Source organism: Citrus clementina, unplaced genomic scaffold (assembly GCF_000493195.1).
Source record: "Citrus clementina cultivar Clemenules unplaced genomic scaffold, Citrus_clementina_v1.0 scaffold_3, whole genome shotgun sequence".
Classification (NCBI taxonomy): Eukaryota; Viridiplantae; Streptophyta; class Magnoliopsida; order Sapindales; family Rutaceae; genus Citrus; species Citrus x clementina.
In genome coordinates, this window is record NW_006262339.1 from 3,096,605 (window position 1) to 3,109,984 (window position 13,380).

At 34.0% G+C, this 13,380-nt stretch overlaps 1 protein-coding gene across 10 annotated transcripts in view; it reads right to left on the minus strand.

The window, feature by feature from the left end:
* The window catches only part of LOC18047376 (serine/threonine-protein kinase ATM), a 38,004-nt gene that overhangs the window by 4,098 nt on the left and 20,526 nt on the right, over positions 1–13,380 (minus strand). For 8 of the 10 annotated variants that reach the window (XM_024189791.1, XM_024189790.1, XM_024189792.1 and 5 more), the window contains 27 exons: positions 13,026–13,143; positions 12,811–12,934; positions 11,498–11,635; positions 10,324–10,428; positions 10,010–10,057; positions 9,783–9,887; positions 9,142–9,228; positions 8,393–8,707; positions 8,107–8,219; positions 7,676–7,742; positions 7,523–7,597; positions 6,589–6,708; positions 5,348–5,512; positions 5,181–5,279; positions 4,302–4,453; positions 4,005–4,206; positions 3,865–3,912; positions 3,698–3,781; positions 3,331–3,414; positions 2,634–2,714; positions 2,155–2,244; positions 2,018–2,080; positions 858–998; positions 722–778; positions 558–620; positions 360–454; positions 151–259 (listed from right to left, as the gene is read on the minus strand). In XM_024189791.1, the coding sequence (XP_024045559.1) occupies positions 151–259; positions 360–454; positions 558–620; positions 722–778; positions 858–998; positions 2,018–2,080; positions 2,155–2,244; positions 2,634–2,714; positions 3,331–3,414; positions 3,698–3,781; positions 3,865–3,912; positions 4,005–4,206; positions 4,302–4,453; positions 5,181–5,279; positions 5,348–5,512; positions 6,589–6,708; positions 7,523–7,597; positions 7,676–7,742; positions 8,107–8,219; positions 8,393–8,707; positions 9,142–9,228; positions 9,783–9,887; positions 10,010–10,057; positions 10,324–10,428; positions 11,498–11,635; positions 12,811–12,934; positions 13,026–13,143 (2,948 nt within the window). The remainder of the gene's footprint in view (positions 1–150; positions 260–359; positions 455–557; positions 621–721; positions 779–857; positions 999–2,017; positions 2,081–2,154; positions 2,245–2,633; positions 2,715–3,330; positions 3,415–3,697; positions 3,782–3,864; positions 3,913–4,004; positions 4,207–4,301; positions 4,454–5,180; positions 5,280–5,347; positions 5,513–6,588; positions 6,709–7,522; positions 7,598–7,675; positions 7,743–8,106; positions 8,220–8,392; positions 8,708–9,141; positions 9,229–9,782; positions 9,888–10,009; positions 10,058–10,323; positions 10,429–11,497; positions 11,636–12,810; positions 12,935–13,025; positions 13,144–13,380) is intronic. The other 2 variants (XM_024189788.1, XM_024189789.1) reach the window with 2 other exon arrangements.

Below are 13,380 nucleotides of genomic sequence, written 5' to 3' on the forward strand. Positions count from 1 at the left end.
CAGTTCTTTTACAGCTAGCAATTCTATCCTGCAGCAGCTGTAGACTAAACGCCACGGCAACTCAATCCCAAACATACCCATAAATGTATAGACAGATTGACAGATAGATAGAGAGAGAGAGAGAGCAAATCAGAGGAATGAAATTCCTACAGCATCTTGTCTTAAGTCATCATTTCCGGATTTTGCTAGCTGCCTATATTTATGACCATCAGAACCAAAGCACTCAACCACCTTTGGAGCATTTATACCATTCATCACCCTGCATATGTCACAATCACAAAAAATGCTTCAGTGCCAAGTATTCCTGATGAACTTGAAATAGGACAATCATGTAACTGCTTGATATGGTTAAGACATACATAACTGATTCAGCTAACCCTTTGAAGTATGGGAAAGAGCCTTCATTATATTGGCAGGTGCAGTCAATTGGAACAGTGGCAGTTACAACAGGCACCTGAATATTTTCAAAATGCAAAAGCTTGGAGGTTCATTTTCATTGTCATAAGATGAAAGCAGAAAAGCATGCAAGACCAATGAATAAAGAGTACTGAATTTACAAGTTCCAGCTGCCGAAGACAGCGAATTTCTCTTGGCAGTTGAATCCTTTTATTCGTATCCTGCTAAACAATCTTGTAGTTAAATAGTAGTTTGGCAAAACTGCTATTCAGCATGTTCTAGGGGTAAAAATAGGACAGCAAAACTTGGAAACTGTTTGACTAACCTCTCTCCTTGTTTCAAGCTCTGCAAGCTTGATGTATACATCCACCATTTGTTTCATCTACACAACATATGGAAGATGAGACTACATAAATACAAATTTCTCAAATATAAAAAAATAAATAAAAAAGAAAAATTACCTGTCTGATTATAGCTCCATGATAAGATGATAACTCTTCTAAGAGATTTTCTGCTGCAAGCTTCTTATCCATATCCACCACAAACGAGTTTCTACTGCGCTGTTTATCCTTGATACGATCACCATTAGCCAGCGCTAGAAGCTTTTTTTCAGAAAGAAATATTAAATTAAAGGAAGGTTCAGAAAAACACATATGAATACCTACGAAAATTTAAACAGAAACCAGTACATTTGGTTACTAGTTGAATTTCAAATAAACATGGGCAAACCTGTTACTAAAGGACTGAGCCAAACCCACTTAGCTGACTACAGGTTTTCTATTTGACTCGGAAGCTCAAAATGCACATAAGAAAATTCCAATTTCTTTCAGTAGTGTGTCTAAGAAGCTGTTTGTTTTTTCTAACTTAATGACTTAATTGACTTAAATTTCAATTAGTTAAGCCATTAAGTCCGTTTGTTTTTTCAACTTAATGAAAGTTTTCAGTCACTAAGTTATTAAACCCAGTTTTTTAACTTTTTGCTTAATCTAAAAGGTCCGAATAATATCATTAAATGATATTTCCCAAAACATTCCTATCTAATTAATTAATTTTCATCCTTACCTAAATAAAATTTAATAATTAGCATTATTACTTTTCTTTATAACTTGTGATAATATAATGGTAGACTATTATCATTTTTATCTTTTTATCTTCTTCAAATTAGCATCATTTATCTTCATAATTTTTTATGTATATTTTTCATATAAAAACATCATGAACTACAATAAAATTGATTAAAATGTACTAATTTAGAATTAAAAAGGATTGTATGCAATTAAATATGATTTATATTATGATAATATATTACCTTGTTTAAGTTCTTGGATGTGTTTATCATTTGTTTAACAATTACAATTTATAAGGGCACAAATGTAAAATATTAGTTTTCAGATTTTTTAAGTTAAACAAACAACTTAATATTTATTTTTAGCAATTCAAACAAAAAAACAAATATATCATTCAAATATAGACATTCAATTTGTTCAAAATTCATAATAATTAAAGTTTATTCAGTTTTCAGCCCCCCCCCCCCCCCACCCCAAAAAAAAGCCACCTAAAAGTGAAATCCTACAATTTCATCTTCCAGAAAAAGATCATTCAAAACACTAAACTTTTGTACCTGGAAGATTGTATGATACGGATGGTCAATGGCCATTTTCTTCACAAGAGAAACCAAAGCAAACTGCATGCAGGGTCCAATAATCCAGAGTTAAAAATTATCCTTTAATTTAAAATACCAACCTGATTTTAAAGTACCTGAAAATTATGAAGTCCCAGCGCATCCTTTGTGCTTCCCATTCTTGACGCAATTTGGTACACTAGTGGAATAAATTTATATGATTGAACCTGAAAACACCATGGAAATGACATGAAGAAGACCAAACAAGCAACAATTTTTTTTATTCTGAAACTGGTTGAACTAATCGGATAGTCCAACCGAATCACTGGTTGACTGAAAACAGTTTATAACAAAAAGACCAGACTGGACGGTTCAACAATCTGAACCTGACAGTTCAATTAGACCAAATTAAACCCAACCAGACCAGACTAACATTTGGTTTGATTGAGCGTTCAACCGTTCCAAACCCTAACTGATCGAATTAATGTAGAGAGCTGAAAATGAATCAGTAAAATCCCTATTCAAGGCAGCCAGTTTTATTCGATGGTTCAGTCCAGTTTATCAGTTTTCTGCCCACCCATCTGTCAATATAACAAAGCTGTTGACAACAGCATACCTCATCAATGGTGTCCACCATGTTCTTTATGACATTTTGTCTAGAAGAGAGACTGAACCACAAGGATACCAAACGAAATACCTGAAAGCACAAAAAGTCAACTATAAAGTGAACAAAATTTCTAATAAAACTTCTAGAATTATAGTAATAAAGATATACAGATAATAATCATAGCAGATGTAAGTTGTTAAAATGATCTCCGCTAGCCTTTTAACGGACATTGAAATTTTAACAATGCTTTTCACTTAACTATCTGAGCCATACATGCATGTCACAAGATATTCACTTGATTGAACAACTTATCATCATGTTTAGTCATATGGAAAATAAAAAGGCATGTAAATAAAAAATGAAGATGCTCCTTCATTGAAGTACTCAAGTTCAGATGCCTTCGCAAAACTTGATTAAACAGGACATAAGAAAATTAAAACTTGGAAAACTTGTTTGACACTAAATTGGAACAATAGTTTTCACAACTTAAAAATATGGTAGTGTACCAAAATATTGTCTAAATACATTTCAAACCTTAAAAGACTTCTATCAATCAAAGGACCAAATTCGATCATATTGATCGTATTTTCCATTTTAGATTGTCATATCTAGATTGCAGAAGATTTGGGATCCAGCAGCTCTACTCAAATTATGCATAACATATTCTATTTTAGATTGATAGATGGCATGAGCTAAAAGTACATACCACTCTTACATCATATTTGTCACCAATAACCAAACACCGCTTATATCCCTCCAATGCCAGACCAAGAAAATTGTCTCTGTCATCCTGAGGAGGTAAGCCAATAAAGCAATTTGAATATATAACATAACAGAGATTAGAGGCTTTAGCTGAACCTACTAATGAGATAATATCGAATTAGCTATAAAGTATTCATGATTAAAAAAAGGGAGGAAATTATTATCAACCACCAATTTATGCATTATAGTTAAACCAGGAAACACAATTATGTTAAGCAACAGTAGAACCATTTTTTTTATTATACAAAAATTCCCCATAAGTCTATTCATAGCATACATCAAAAGAATGAGAGTAAAGAAAACAAGCATACCAGCAACTTCTGTGCCTCTTCCCTGTCCATTGCAAGTTGCTTTTGCAATTCTTGTATTTTTATGGAGTAGTCAGTTTTTTCCCCCTAAATTTATCACGAGTGAGCTCTTATACCATAAGGAAAGCTACCTAAGAACACAACTATGTTGAGCAATACTCAGCAATTACCTTTGTTGAACTTTTTAGCCGCTTAATAAGTGCTTCCAACTCAATTGTCTGCAGAATCAACATTCAAATGAAATAGCTAATTAATAATATCTCTCCTTCCCCATTTCCCCCTCCCTACACTCTCTCCCCAGATTTGGTACCTTGTGCTTCCTTAAACGCATTGCTGCTTGCCACTCGTTAGATGCCAGTCTTTCCTCATAACTCTTAAATAATGCGTCTGCATAGTGCGCAAGATGAAAATGAGTTTGACATTGCCTTTCAATGGATTTCTTGTCTGTGGTCCTCTGATCCTCAGAAAATGAAACGGCAGGTTTCAGATAGTTCTCCAAAATAATCCTTGAGCTGCAATTTAATGCGACAGTACAAGAGAATTAAAATTCAGGCAACATAAAGGCAAAAATAACTACTATTGGTTAAAGCAAAGATCTGAATTTAACTTGCTAGATCTGCTTTCTGCAAGCCACTTTCCAACCAAGCGATGTACATCTGGAGCTTCTTCATTTGACTCGTAATTTTCTGAGATATATTTAGCAAGATTGATAGCCATCTCATGCTGACCCTGGGCACGCAATAGCTTTGCTTCTTCAAGCTGCCATTATACAAACATTCAAGAGATGTGGTAATGGAGATTGTTCAATGATCATATGAAATATACTGCATCTATTAGATATCAGAAAGATGTGCTTAAATATATAAAGGTCAATAATCCAGAAAACCCAAAAAATTTATTAAAATGAAGCTACAGAATGCTATTAAAAGACTGGCAGCAGAAAGAAAATAAGCAAAAAGAATGTGGTTTGAGGACTATAGTGGCTTCAAAGAATCTTAACAGCAAAGGTATAAGGATTTCTTTCATCTTTTAGATTTATTTACTAACAAGGGGAAACAATTCAGCTGTACAATGCACTGATGCAGAGTACATCCAATAGAAAGTATAGAGTTGTAGGGAAATGCAATGTGGTTTCTATCTAGTTCTCCTAAATAACAAATCGTTTTACATACTTTAATATGTAAAGAGAAGAACTAGATGGGGGGAAAAACTGACAGCATCTACTTTCCTGAAACTGCACCCCCCCCCCCCCCCACCACAAAAAAATAGTAAAAAAAAGATGTGAAATTTATGTTTCCTCAATTCAATGCTGTGGTATAATGGAAAAAAATAAAATAACATTCTCCGTAAATCCAAAAACTTGAAAGATCATGGTGTGTATGTGTATGTGAGCACATATGTGTAGAAACAGACAGCTTTCAAATGTACAATGCTTTTCCAAATTTGACAGTCCAAACATTGCACCAAAAGAGTATGGAAACTTTACTCTTCCAAGCCAATACACAGTTGAACATTGATCTCCAGGTCCCGTATATAAGAACTTCAACTCATGCAAAGCAGCAGCAGCTTGAGAAAGCCTGAAGCCCTGATTGAAAACAAAACAAATGTAAGACAATTGAAATTAAGTGTAGTTTCCCAGTCTTGAGAATATACCTTACGAAGAGTGGATGCAGATTCCAAAAGATGTTGCATGGTGAAATCCTTACAGCTCAAGATTTGAAGTAGAACTCGCCTGAATGCCATAAATGGTTCTAACAAATTCATATGTAACTGCGTTCTTTTCAGAATTGAGCTCCATTCGGTATTCAGCCATGACAACTAAAATGACATTCAAAACCTTCTGTCAGTCAACCAAAATATATTTTCCTTCCACTCCAACACGCACACAAATTGAAAATCAAAACCTGCTACCTGCATTGGGAAAATAAAAGATTTTGAAAACCTTTTTTTTTGTGGCCGGGGGGGGGGGAGAGGATGATATCAAATAAAAAAATTGGGCGTTTTCAGGAACTATAGCAAAGAGAAAAATTTTCAACTCACAAAGCAAGGGTGCACAATCAATATCATGATATGTGGAAAATTCAAATCGAAATATTTATATAATAAAACATCCAATAACTGGCCTCATGAAAAGAGAATTAAGAACTCGTGATTTTGTTTTGGCAATTACACCATGACCAAACCTAGATCTTAATCCACCATGAAACAATCTCAACGACATTCAGGGTATCAAAACAAATTACAGCCATTCCAAAATCTCATTTCAGTAAACCAAAATCTAATCTCATAACATTCTGATAAACAATCTGAAGTACATAATCTCATGAAAGACAAATAAATTAAGATAGCCCAATATTATGAACAGTTAAAAAAATTTTCCAAGTGAAAGATGTTACTTCTATGACAAGCAGGAGGCATCAATGACACTTAGTAGATTCACATATTTACAAAAATGATGAGGAGAAAAAAAAAAAAAAAAGAAGAGGCACTTTAATACAGTGACACAGACACTAGGCTAATACCCCAATGGTGGACTGGTGTACTCAAAGATGTTGAGGCCACCAATTTGAGTCTCCTTGTGGGCTCTTTATCCCCTGTCCAAAAAGAGTGGAATAGGGATAGATACATCTCCCCAATATTAGTAGAATTAAATTTCCAAGCTAGTCTCGGTAGATTTCTAGGGTATACTCGTAAGTGTATGTATTCAAATTCCTAGAAGACCTCAGATTGTAATATATCTGTAGACTGTAATAATTCAATAATAATCATCATCATCATAATACAATGTCACAAAATTACAAAGAATCGGACATGAATTACACCATCGTATAGGCAAGATGAAGCTTATAGTCTAAGATGATACCCAATGTACAGGCAAGTAGCTATCTAAATACCTGGCCAACAGTAGGAATTACAGGTTCTGATACTATCTTTTGCTTCTCTGGATAAATGTTTATGCTTTCACCTGAAGACTTCCAGCGAATATCCCAAGCCACGCCAAGATGACAAAGAATCTGTACAAGGAAACAACTGTGTTGCACAAAATTGAAACATTTGTCCATTTTACATAGCCTTTCAAAGTTTTCCAATAATTATATATATGTCTATCAAATTGACCTTTTTCATACAATGTGATCACTGTATTGGCCTTAAAACAGCATATATGCTTCATACAGGATTCTAATCATATAATTGCTAGCTTGTAAAATCATGTACTAACAAGCTGCTAGCCTACTTACAGGCCAACCACCAAATTTGCCATTACTGGAATAACAGTTGTTATATTTAACTCATTGGACCTTTTAGAAGTTCAATACCTGCCCAGATTGAATGAAATCAAGCTTAGACCCCGTTTGAGACTGCTACTCTGCCAAAAGCCCAGCTGATTTTCTTTATTGTTTAATATATATTTAAAAACTACTTTACAATTTATTTAATTAATTTACAAATTGAATGTATTAGAATTTGTACAATTTTAACACAAATTTATTAAATTTTAACAATTATGCTTACAAATTCCATAAACTCTATCTCACAGGTAGCGATTAACACTCAATAATTATTGTTCTAATTGATACCAGTTTCTTTGTTTCCCATTTAAAAAAAATAAATAAATAATATCTGCAGCTTTTTTTTCCTGCAGAAAGCTGCAGCACCTCAATCTCAAACTCTTAACCATCCAAATAAAGATAAACACAAGCTTGGGATATGAGAATTATCTGAAACTCTAGACAAAAATTTTAATGAACGCTTCAAATCTATGAAACTGTAGGGGGCTTCTGCCTAGGAGATGATGAGAAGCAGTGTGCGATGGATATATGGAGGTACCTGAAGTTTAATTATTGCCGAGTAGATATACTCGGTGCTCTCTTCACTCGCACACGCGACAGATAAAACAAGCTCCTACAAACAATGAAATGTGACACGACTGCATTACAAGAAGCCACCTGTCACTGAAAATAAATTTCGGACAGATAATACCTGCTTTGAATGTTTTAATTTTCTATAAAATTCTTCAGAGCCTCCCTCCCGCAATGCCGTCAAACAACTAACAATCCAGCAAGAGAAAAACAAAAAATTTCAAAATCAACAAGCCAACAGACAATAATCTCAAGTAATCTCTCATTAAAAAACGGTGTCCACATTGATGTTGACATTATGAAATAACTCAACTTCACCATTATTAATCTCTGATTTAGCAAATACAGCTCAAAACTGAAAACTCAAATTAAAAGACTAGAGAATACGAAGAGAAGAGAGGGAAAAACAAGTTTCATTTTAGAAAAAGAACCCAAAATCACTAATAGATTTACCAAATAAAATCTAAATCAAGAGTAAAAGTTTAAAACCAAACCAACAACTTTTTTTTTTTTATAAATAAGAACAATTAACAAAGGTTTAAACGATGTTACCTGTGTAAATTTTCATGAAAATGGCCACTTTTTATATTTTGACCTGAAGGAAAATTGGCTCCCAAGTAAGGTAAAGAGAAATCCCAGTTTCCTGTCCGCCAAGCAGCCTCATACTGCAAAAATATTGACCACAGAAATCGCACAGAATGATAAATAAAACATTAAATCAGCACAAACAAAAAGAAGAAACATACCTTTATTTATCCATCGAACGGAATATTTTTTTTTTACTATTATTATTATTATTATTATTATTATGCGGGTGGGGAGTTGGGGGTTGCCAAACCTGCAATTTGGTGAATTCTGGATCATGCTGAAACTGGCCCTTCCAAGAGGTCAATCCTTTGCAATACATATCCAGCACATGCATACACCCAACTTGCTGCAAAGATCTCATCAGCCCTTTGTATGGCTTCCTCTGCATCATCTCATTTTCTGATGTGGAAGGAGATAAATGCACACTTGGTAGCCCGTGTGGTGATAAGGCTCCAGAATTGCCATCCATTTGCAACATGACATCAGATCGTACTTGTAATTCATAGTACTCAAGGGCCTTGCTCCAATTTCCTTCATGCTCTAATGTAACAATTTGAGAGGACAACTATTGATGTCATCCACAAAATGAAAAGCATGAACTGTGAGTCTACTTCTGATGAGATCTACAGACCTATGAAAATGAACTTTTTGAACCATTCATCATATTATTTCTGCTCTATGTCAGAATGTATGCATGGATCACATATTTGGGCCACCATCAACCCAGCTTCACAAATAGAAGATTAGATGAAAAAGATAGTAATAAAATAGTTTCAATAATCGTTTGATGGCAAGGTCATCAAATCAAGAAAACCGCTGCAACTGGTCTAATTTACATCTAAATTGGAAACCTTGATCATCTTGATCTGATATAAAACAACTTTTTCTTCCCATCTTTTAGCAGACAATACAGATTGCGTCTCGTAATCAAGAAAGATAATCACTACCTCAAGCCCGATATATCAATGTAGAATTTCGAAGTATGACATTATAGCTAACCTTGTGTGACTGGATGATCCCATATAAGCTGTCGGGCTCATTGATTTGAGTGACTGCCGAGACAAGAATTTCAATATGACGTGGTAGCTAGTGCACCAGAAGGCAAAGAAAAGAAAGAAGAAACAGAAAACTTGTTAAAGAAGTGGACAAAATGAATTATTGTCTTAAGTAAATCAAAAAGCGGAAGTCAAATTATTTTCTGTCCTAGTTTTAAGAGAGAAAGTTAGGGATAGTTTTCAGTTTTAAATAGAGGTGCTTTCCTTGTTTTTGGGTTCTACTGTTTTTTGTTAATTTTCCTATACTTTTATATTATGTAGCCTACGACCTATATATGTGTTATGTAACCCTATCGTAGTGGATATCAAATACAGTACAGTTTCTTCAATATTTCTCAAAAAGAGTACATTACAAAAGTACAATTATATAGAACACAACATAGAGGTTCCACGTGAGCTGTCTATTACTCTATAAAGTATCAACAAGCTTTTGAAAAAAATCATATTTAGGAGAAAGCTTTTAAAAAATTCATATATAGGTACCAGAATGCTTTTGAGAAAATCATATTTAAGTTCCAGAAAACTTTTAAGAACATCATCCTTAGGTTATGTTTTCGAAAGGATCAGAACAATTCTTCAAGTTACCGTCTCAAGATGAGAAAAATCTGGGCTCCCCAGGGTGAGACTCTTGTAATGTTCTTCACACCAATGCTCCACATACATTACAGAAGTAAAATACAAGCCACAGATCTATGAAGTGCATACACAACAATGTCAGAAAAACTGAGATGACAATACTGTAATGTGAAAATAGCACCAAATATACAAATAATACAAGAGAAGGAGCTAAGTGCAGAAACTTAGATACTCACAACTGCTGATTTAGCAACTCGAAGATAATCAACGGAAAGCCAATAAACCTGGCAAAGTGTTGCTCGTCGTAAAAATAAAGGCACAAAACAGTTCACAAAACTTAAACTGAGATAATGCAGATATAAAGTCCAATTGAAAAATAATAACTTTTAGAAAAGTGGGAAACTTTTTTGTAGATATACCAAAAAGTACACCTCTATAACCCTTCTTCCTAGAGTTTATTCTTGTAAAGCAGAGCCAGCTGTAGATTTCATTCCCCACTTCTAAGGAGTGCAGATGGGTTGAAAACATATGCACATACCACAAATCATACCTTGTCCCAAGATGTTGTCATTGTAGCATTTGATATAGCAACTACATCTCTAGCCTTTGCAGAGGTGGAACGTGGTTTTGAGCTCGAACCAGAATGCTTAACATACTGTTAACCAAATTACAGTTATAATTAGACATTGATATTATTGAAAAGCATTGTCATATACGTTAGTCTCGTTAGTCTATTCGTTGAATTAAAATATAAAGAGAGACTGTTGTAAATATGAAACAATTGCTGTCAAATACAATCATAGAAGCTCATGGCTTAAACAGCCTCTGCAGCAGAAATATCAGTGCCAAAGGCTGGTTTGCCCTTCCCAGAACCTGGCTCAGACAAATCAGCACCGAATAGATTGGAATCAGCTGGTTAACAAGCCGGTTAACACATGATAAAATGATTGCATAATTTGTTGACTATTTTCTGTTAGAACTTCAATTCAATAGGTGAAACCTTAATTAAAAGATACGCTTTTGGGTGAAACAGTAACTTAACATGGATATCATTGCAACTTCCATTTTAGCTAGGATTACATTATGTTGGTATTTATAGTTTAGTTGGTGGTAGTTCTGTTTGAATCATATGCAAGTGCACGTGAGAAGAAGTATTAGAACTCAACTATTAATGTTGGACCTTAACTAATACCAAATTGAACAAAAGAATTATACATTGCAGTAATAACAAATGTATTTTTGACTTAAATAAATGATATATAAAACAACCACAGAAGACATGTACTATATATTAGTTTCTAAGGTCGTTTGGGCTTTTGATTCCTTTTGTCTCGGGTTTAAAGGTATACATCACACATGATAAAGTACTACATATTAGTTTCTAAAGTGGTTTTTGGAGTTCTACGCAGTAGAGAAGGTTTTAATTTGTGGACCTCTAGTTCACTTTTGTAATCCTTTGCCCCTATTTATTCAATAAAAGTTAATAGGTTTCCATTCAAATATAAATAGACATTCACTTTGAATATCTACCATTGAATTGCATGACACCAATTGCTCAAAATGTGTCATAAAAAATTTAATTAAAATATCCCAACCCCATTTATATATTATATATATTGGTTTCTATTTTAACCACCAATTCAAGAACAGTATAAGCAGAGGCAACATAAAAACCCCACAGAGCATCACATCAAATCAGTTAAGAGGTAGTTCAGTATGCTAGCCTTGGAACTTTCTCGTTTTGGTGGGACTGAAGAAGATCTTTCCATGACATGGCATAATCGAAGCTCATTGAGGGCATTCAAGAAAACTTGAATTGATTTAATCAATTTATTAGACTCGGTGAATATATATTTCTGCACCTGCACATCAGACAGATTATAAAATAACATTAAACATGTATCTCTTCACCTTACAGAAAGGAAATAAAAACATGCAAGACTATTAGCATTTACAGGACTACTTATCACGACAATCACAGCTAAGGTTAACAAATATCAGAATTGCTTCCCCACATGCAATAAGTGTGCTTCATTTACATCACACTAGATAAAGTGAAAATGCAGAAGAAAACACAAAAAATATGTCTGGAAGCAAAAGAAAGAAACAAGTGCATTACTTAAGCCAAGGGGGCGCAATAAACACACAATTGGTTTGATAAAGGAATGCAGAAACTTGAGAATAGAAAAACAAGCATCCTTTTTCAGGGCATTTATAGCAGTATTTTACAATAGCGCTGCATAATTAGATTAAAGGAACTTATAACAAATATAAGATTGAAAAAAAAAATTTCTTATGAACAAACATCCTGAATAAAGCAAATAAATCGAAAGCACAGGTTCATAGTAGCCCAGTGCACGTAGAATACTAGTGGAAAGATCAACATCTTTTGATTCTTCTTACCATTTAACAAGGGTCAACAAGCAATTTACAAGAAAGCCTAACATATATACAAGTCTGGCCAGTTCCATGCATTAATTTTTGCCAAAAACTGCTCCAATACAGGCATTGATAGATGCAGTTAAACTTGTACTCCATTGACAAGAAGCCTAATTACATGAGGACATATTCACCTCACCCAACATTCAGAATTCACTACATCAACTAAAATGCTGTTTGTGTACTAACGATTCAGAAAACCCACTGCATGGCAGCCCTTATTCGCTGTATAATATTTTCCCTCTGTATAACTCAATATATGGAAGGCAGAACAATCACACAATATTCCACTCGGCTTACTGCCAAAACGTCACTTGGAAATCTATCAATGCAAGTGCAGAATAATGTCTGTCACACAAATATACATTAAGAAGCAATGATACTCAACCAAATAAAAACCAAAATAGCAAACAGAAAGAGGAACTGGTAAAATCCCATTTTTCGGATTTGGGACGCACAAATATAGATTAAGAAGCAATGACACTCAACCAAATAAAAAACCTAAACAGCAAGCAGAAAGAGAAACTGGTAAAATCCCATTCTCTGATTCGGGAATACTTTAGTGCATACTTTGATGCAAGCAGCTTAAGAATATAACCTGTGAAGATATTAATTTCTGAAGATCAACATCTACATTCTTGCTGCCAGCTAGATTGACAACAACACTTGGCAACAAAAGCTCAGCAACTTCTGATTTCAGCAACACTATATCTTGACATAATCTGAAAGTAGAGTATCAAGCAAATTAAGAGAAACATAATTAAACACCAATAAACTTATGAATCAATTCATTTTAAGTATAGAAACCAATACCTTAATACCACATCATTGCAGCAGCCAATTAGTGAGTATGTGAGTGGACAAATCCATGTCTCAAAAGTTTTACCATCAGTCTCCCATACAGTAGACTTCTCAGGCGAAATCCCATTAGCTGATAATGATACCCAAAACACTCCAATTATAAAGTGAAAAGGACACTCAAACCATATATACTGGTAAGATTTCTCATTTCATTCAAAAATATGAGAGAGGCAAAATGAAAGGTTTGTCATTTCAGTCAAGAATACATTACAAAGGGAGGCACTGATATAGTGAAATGTTAAGACGTCTCATAGCTACTTATAACCATGATCTTGGAATGTATTATAAATCTTAAACATAAAAAGAA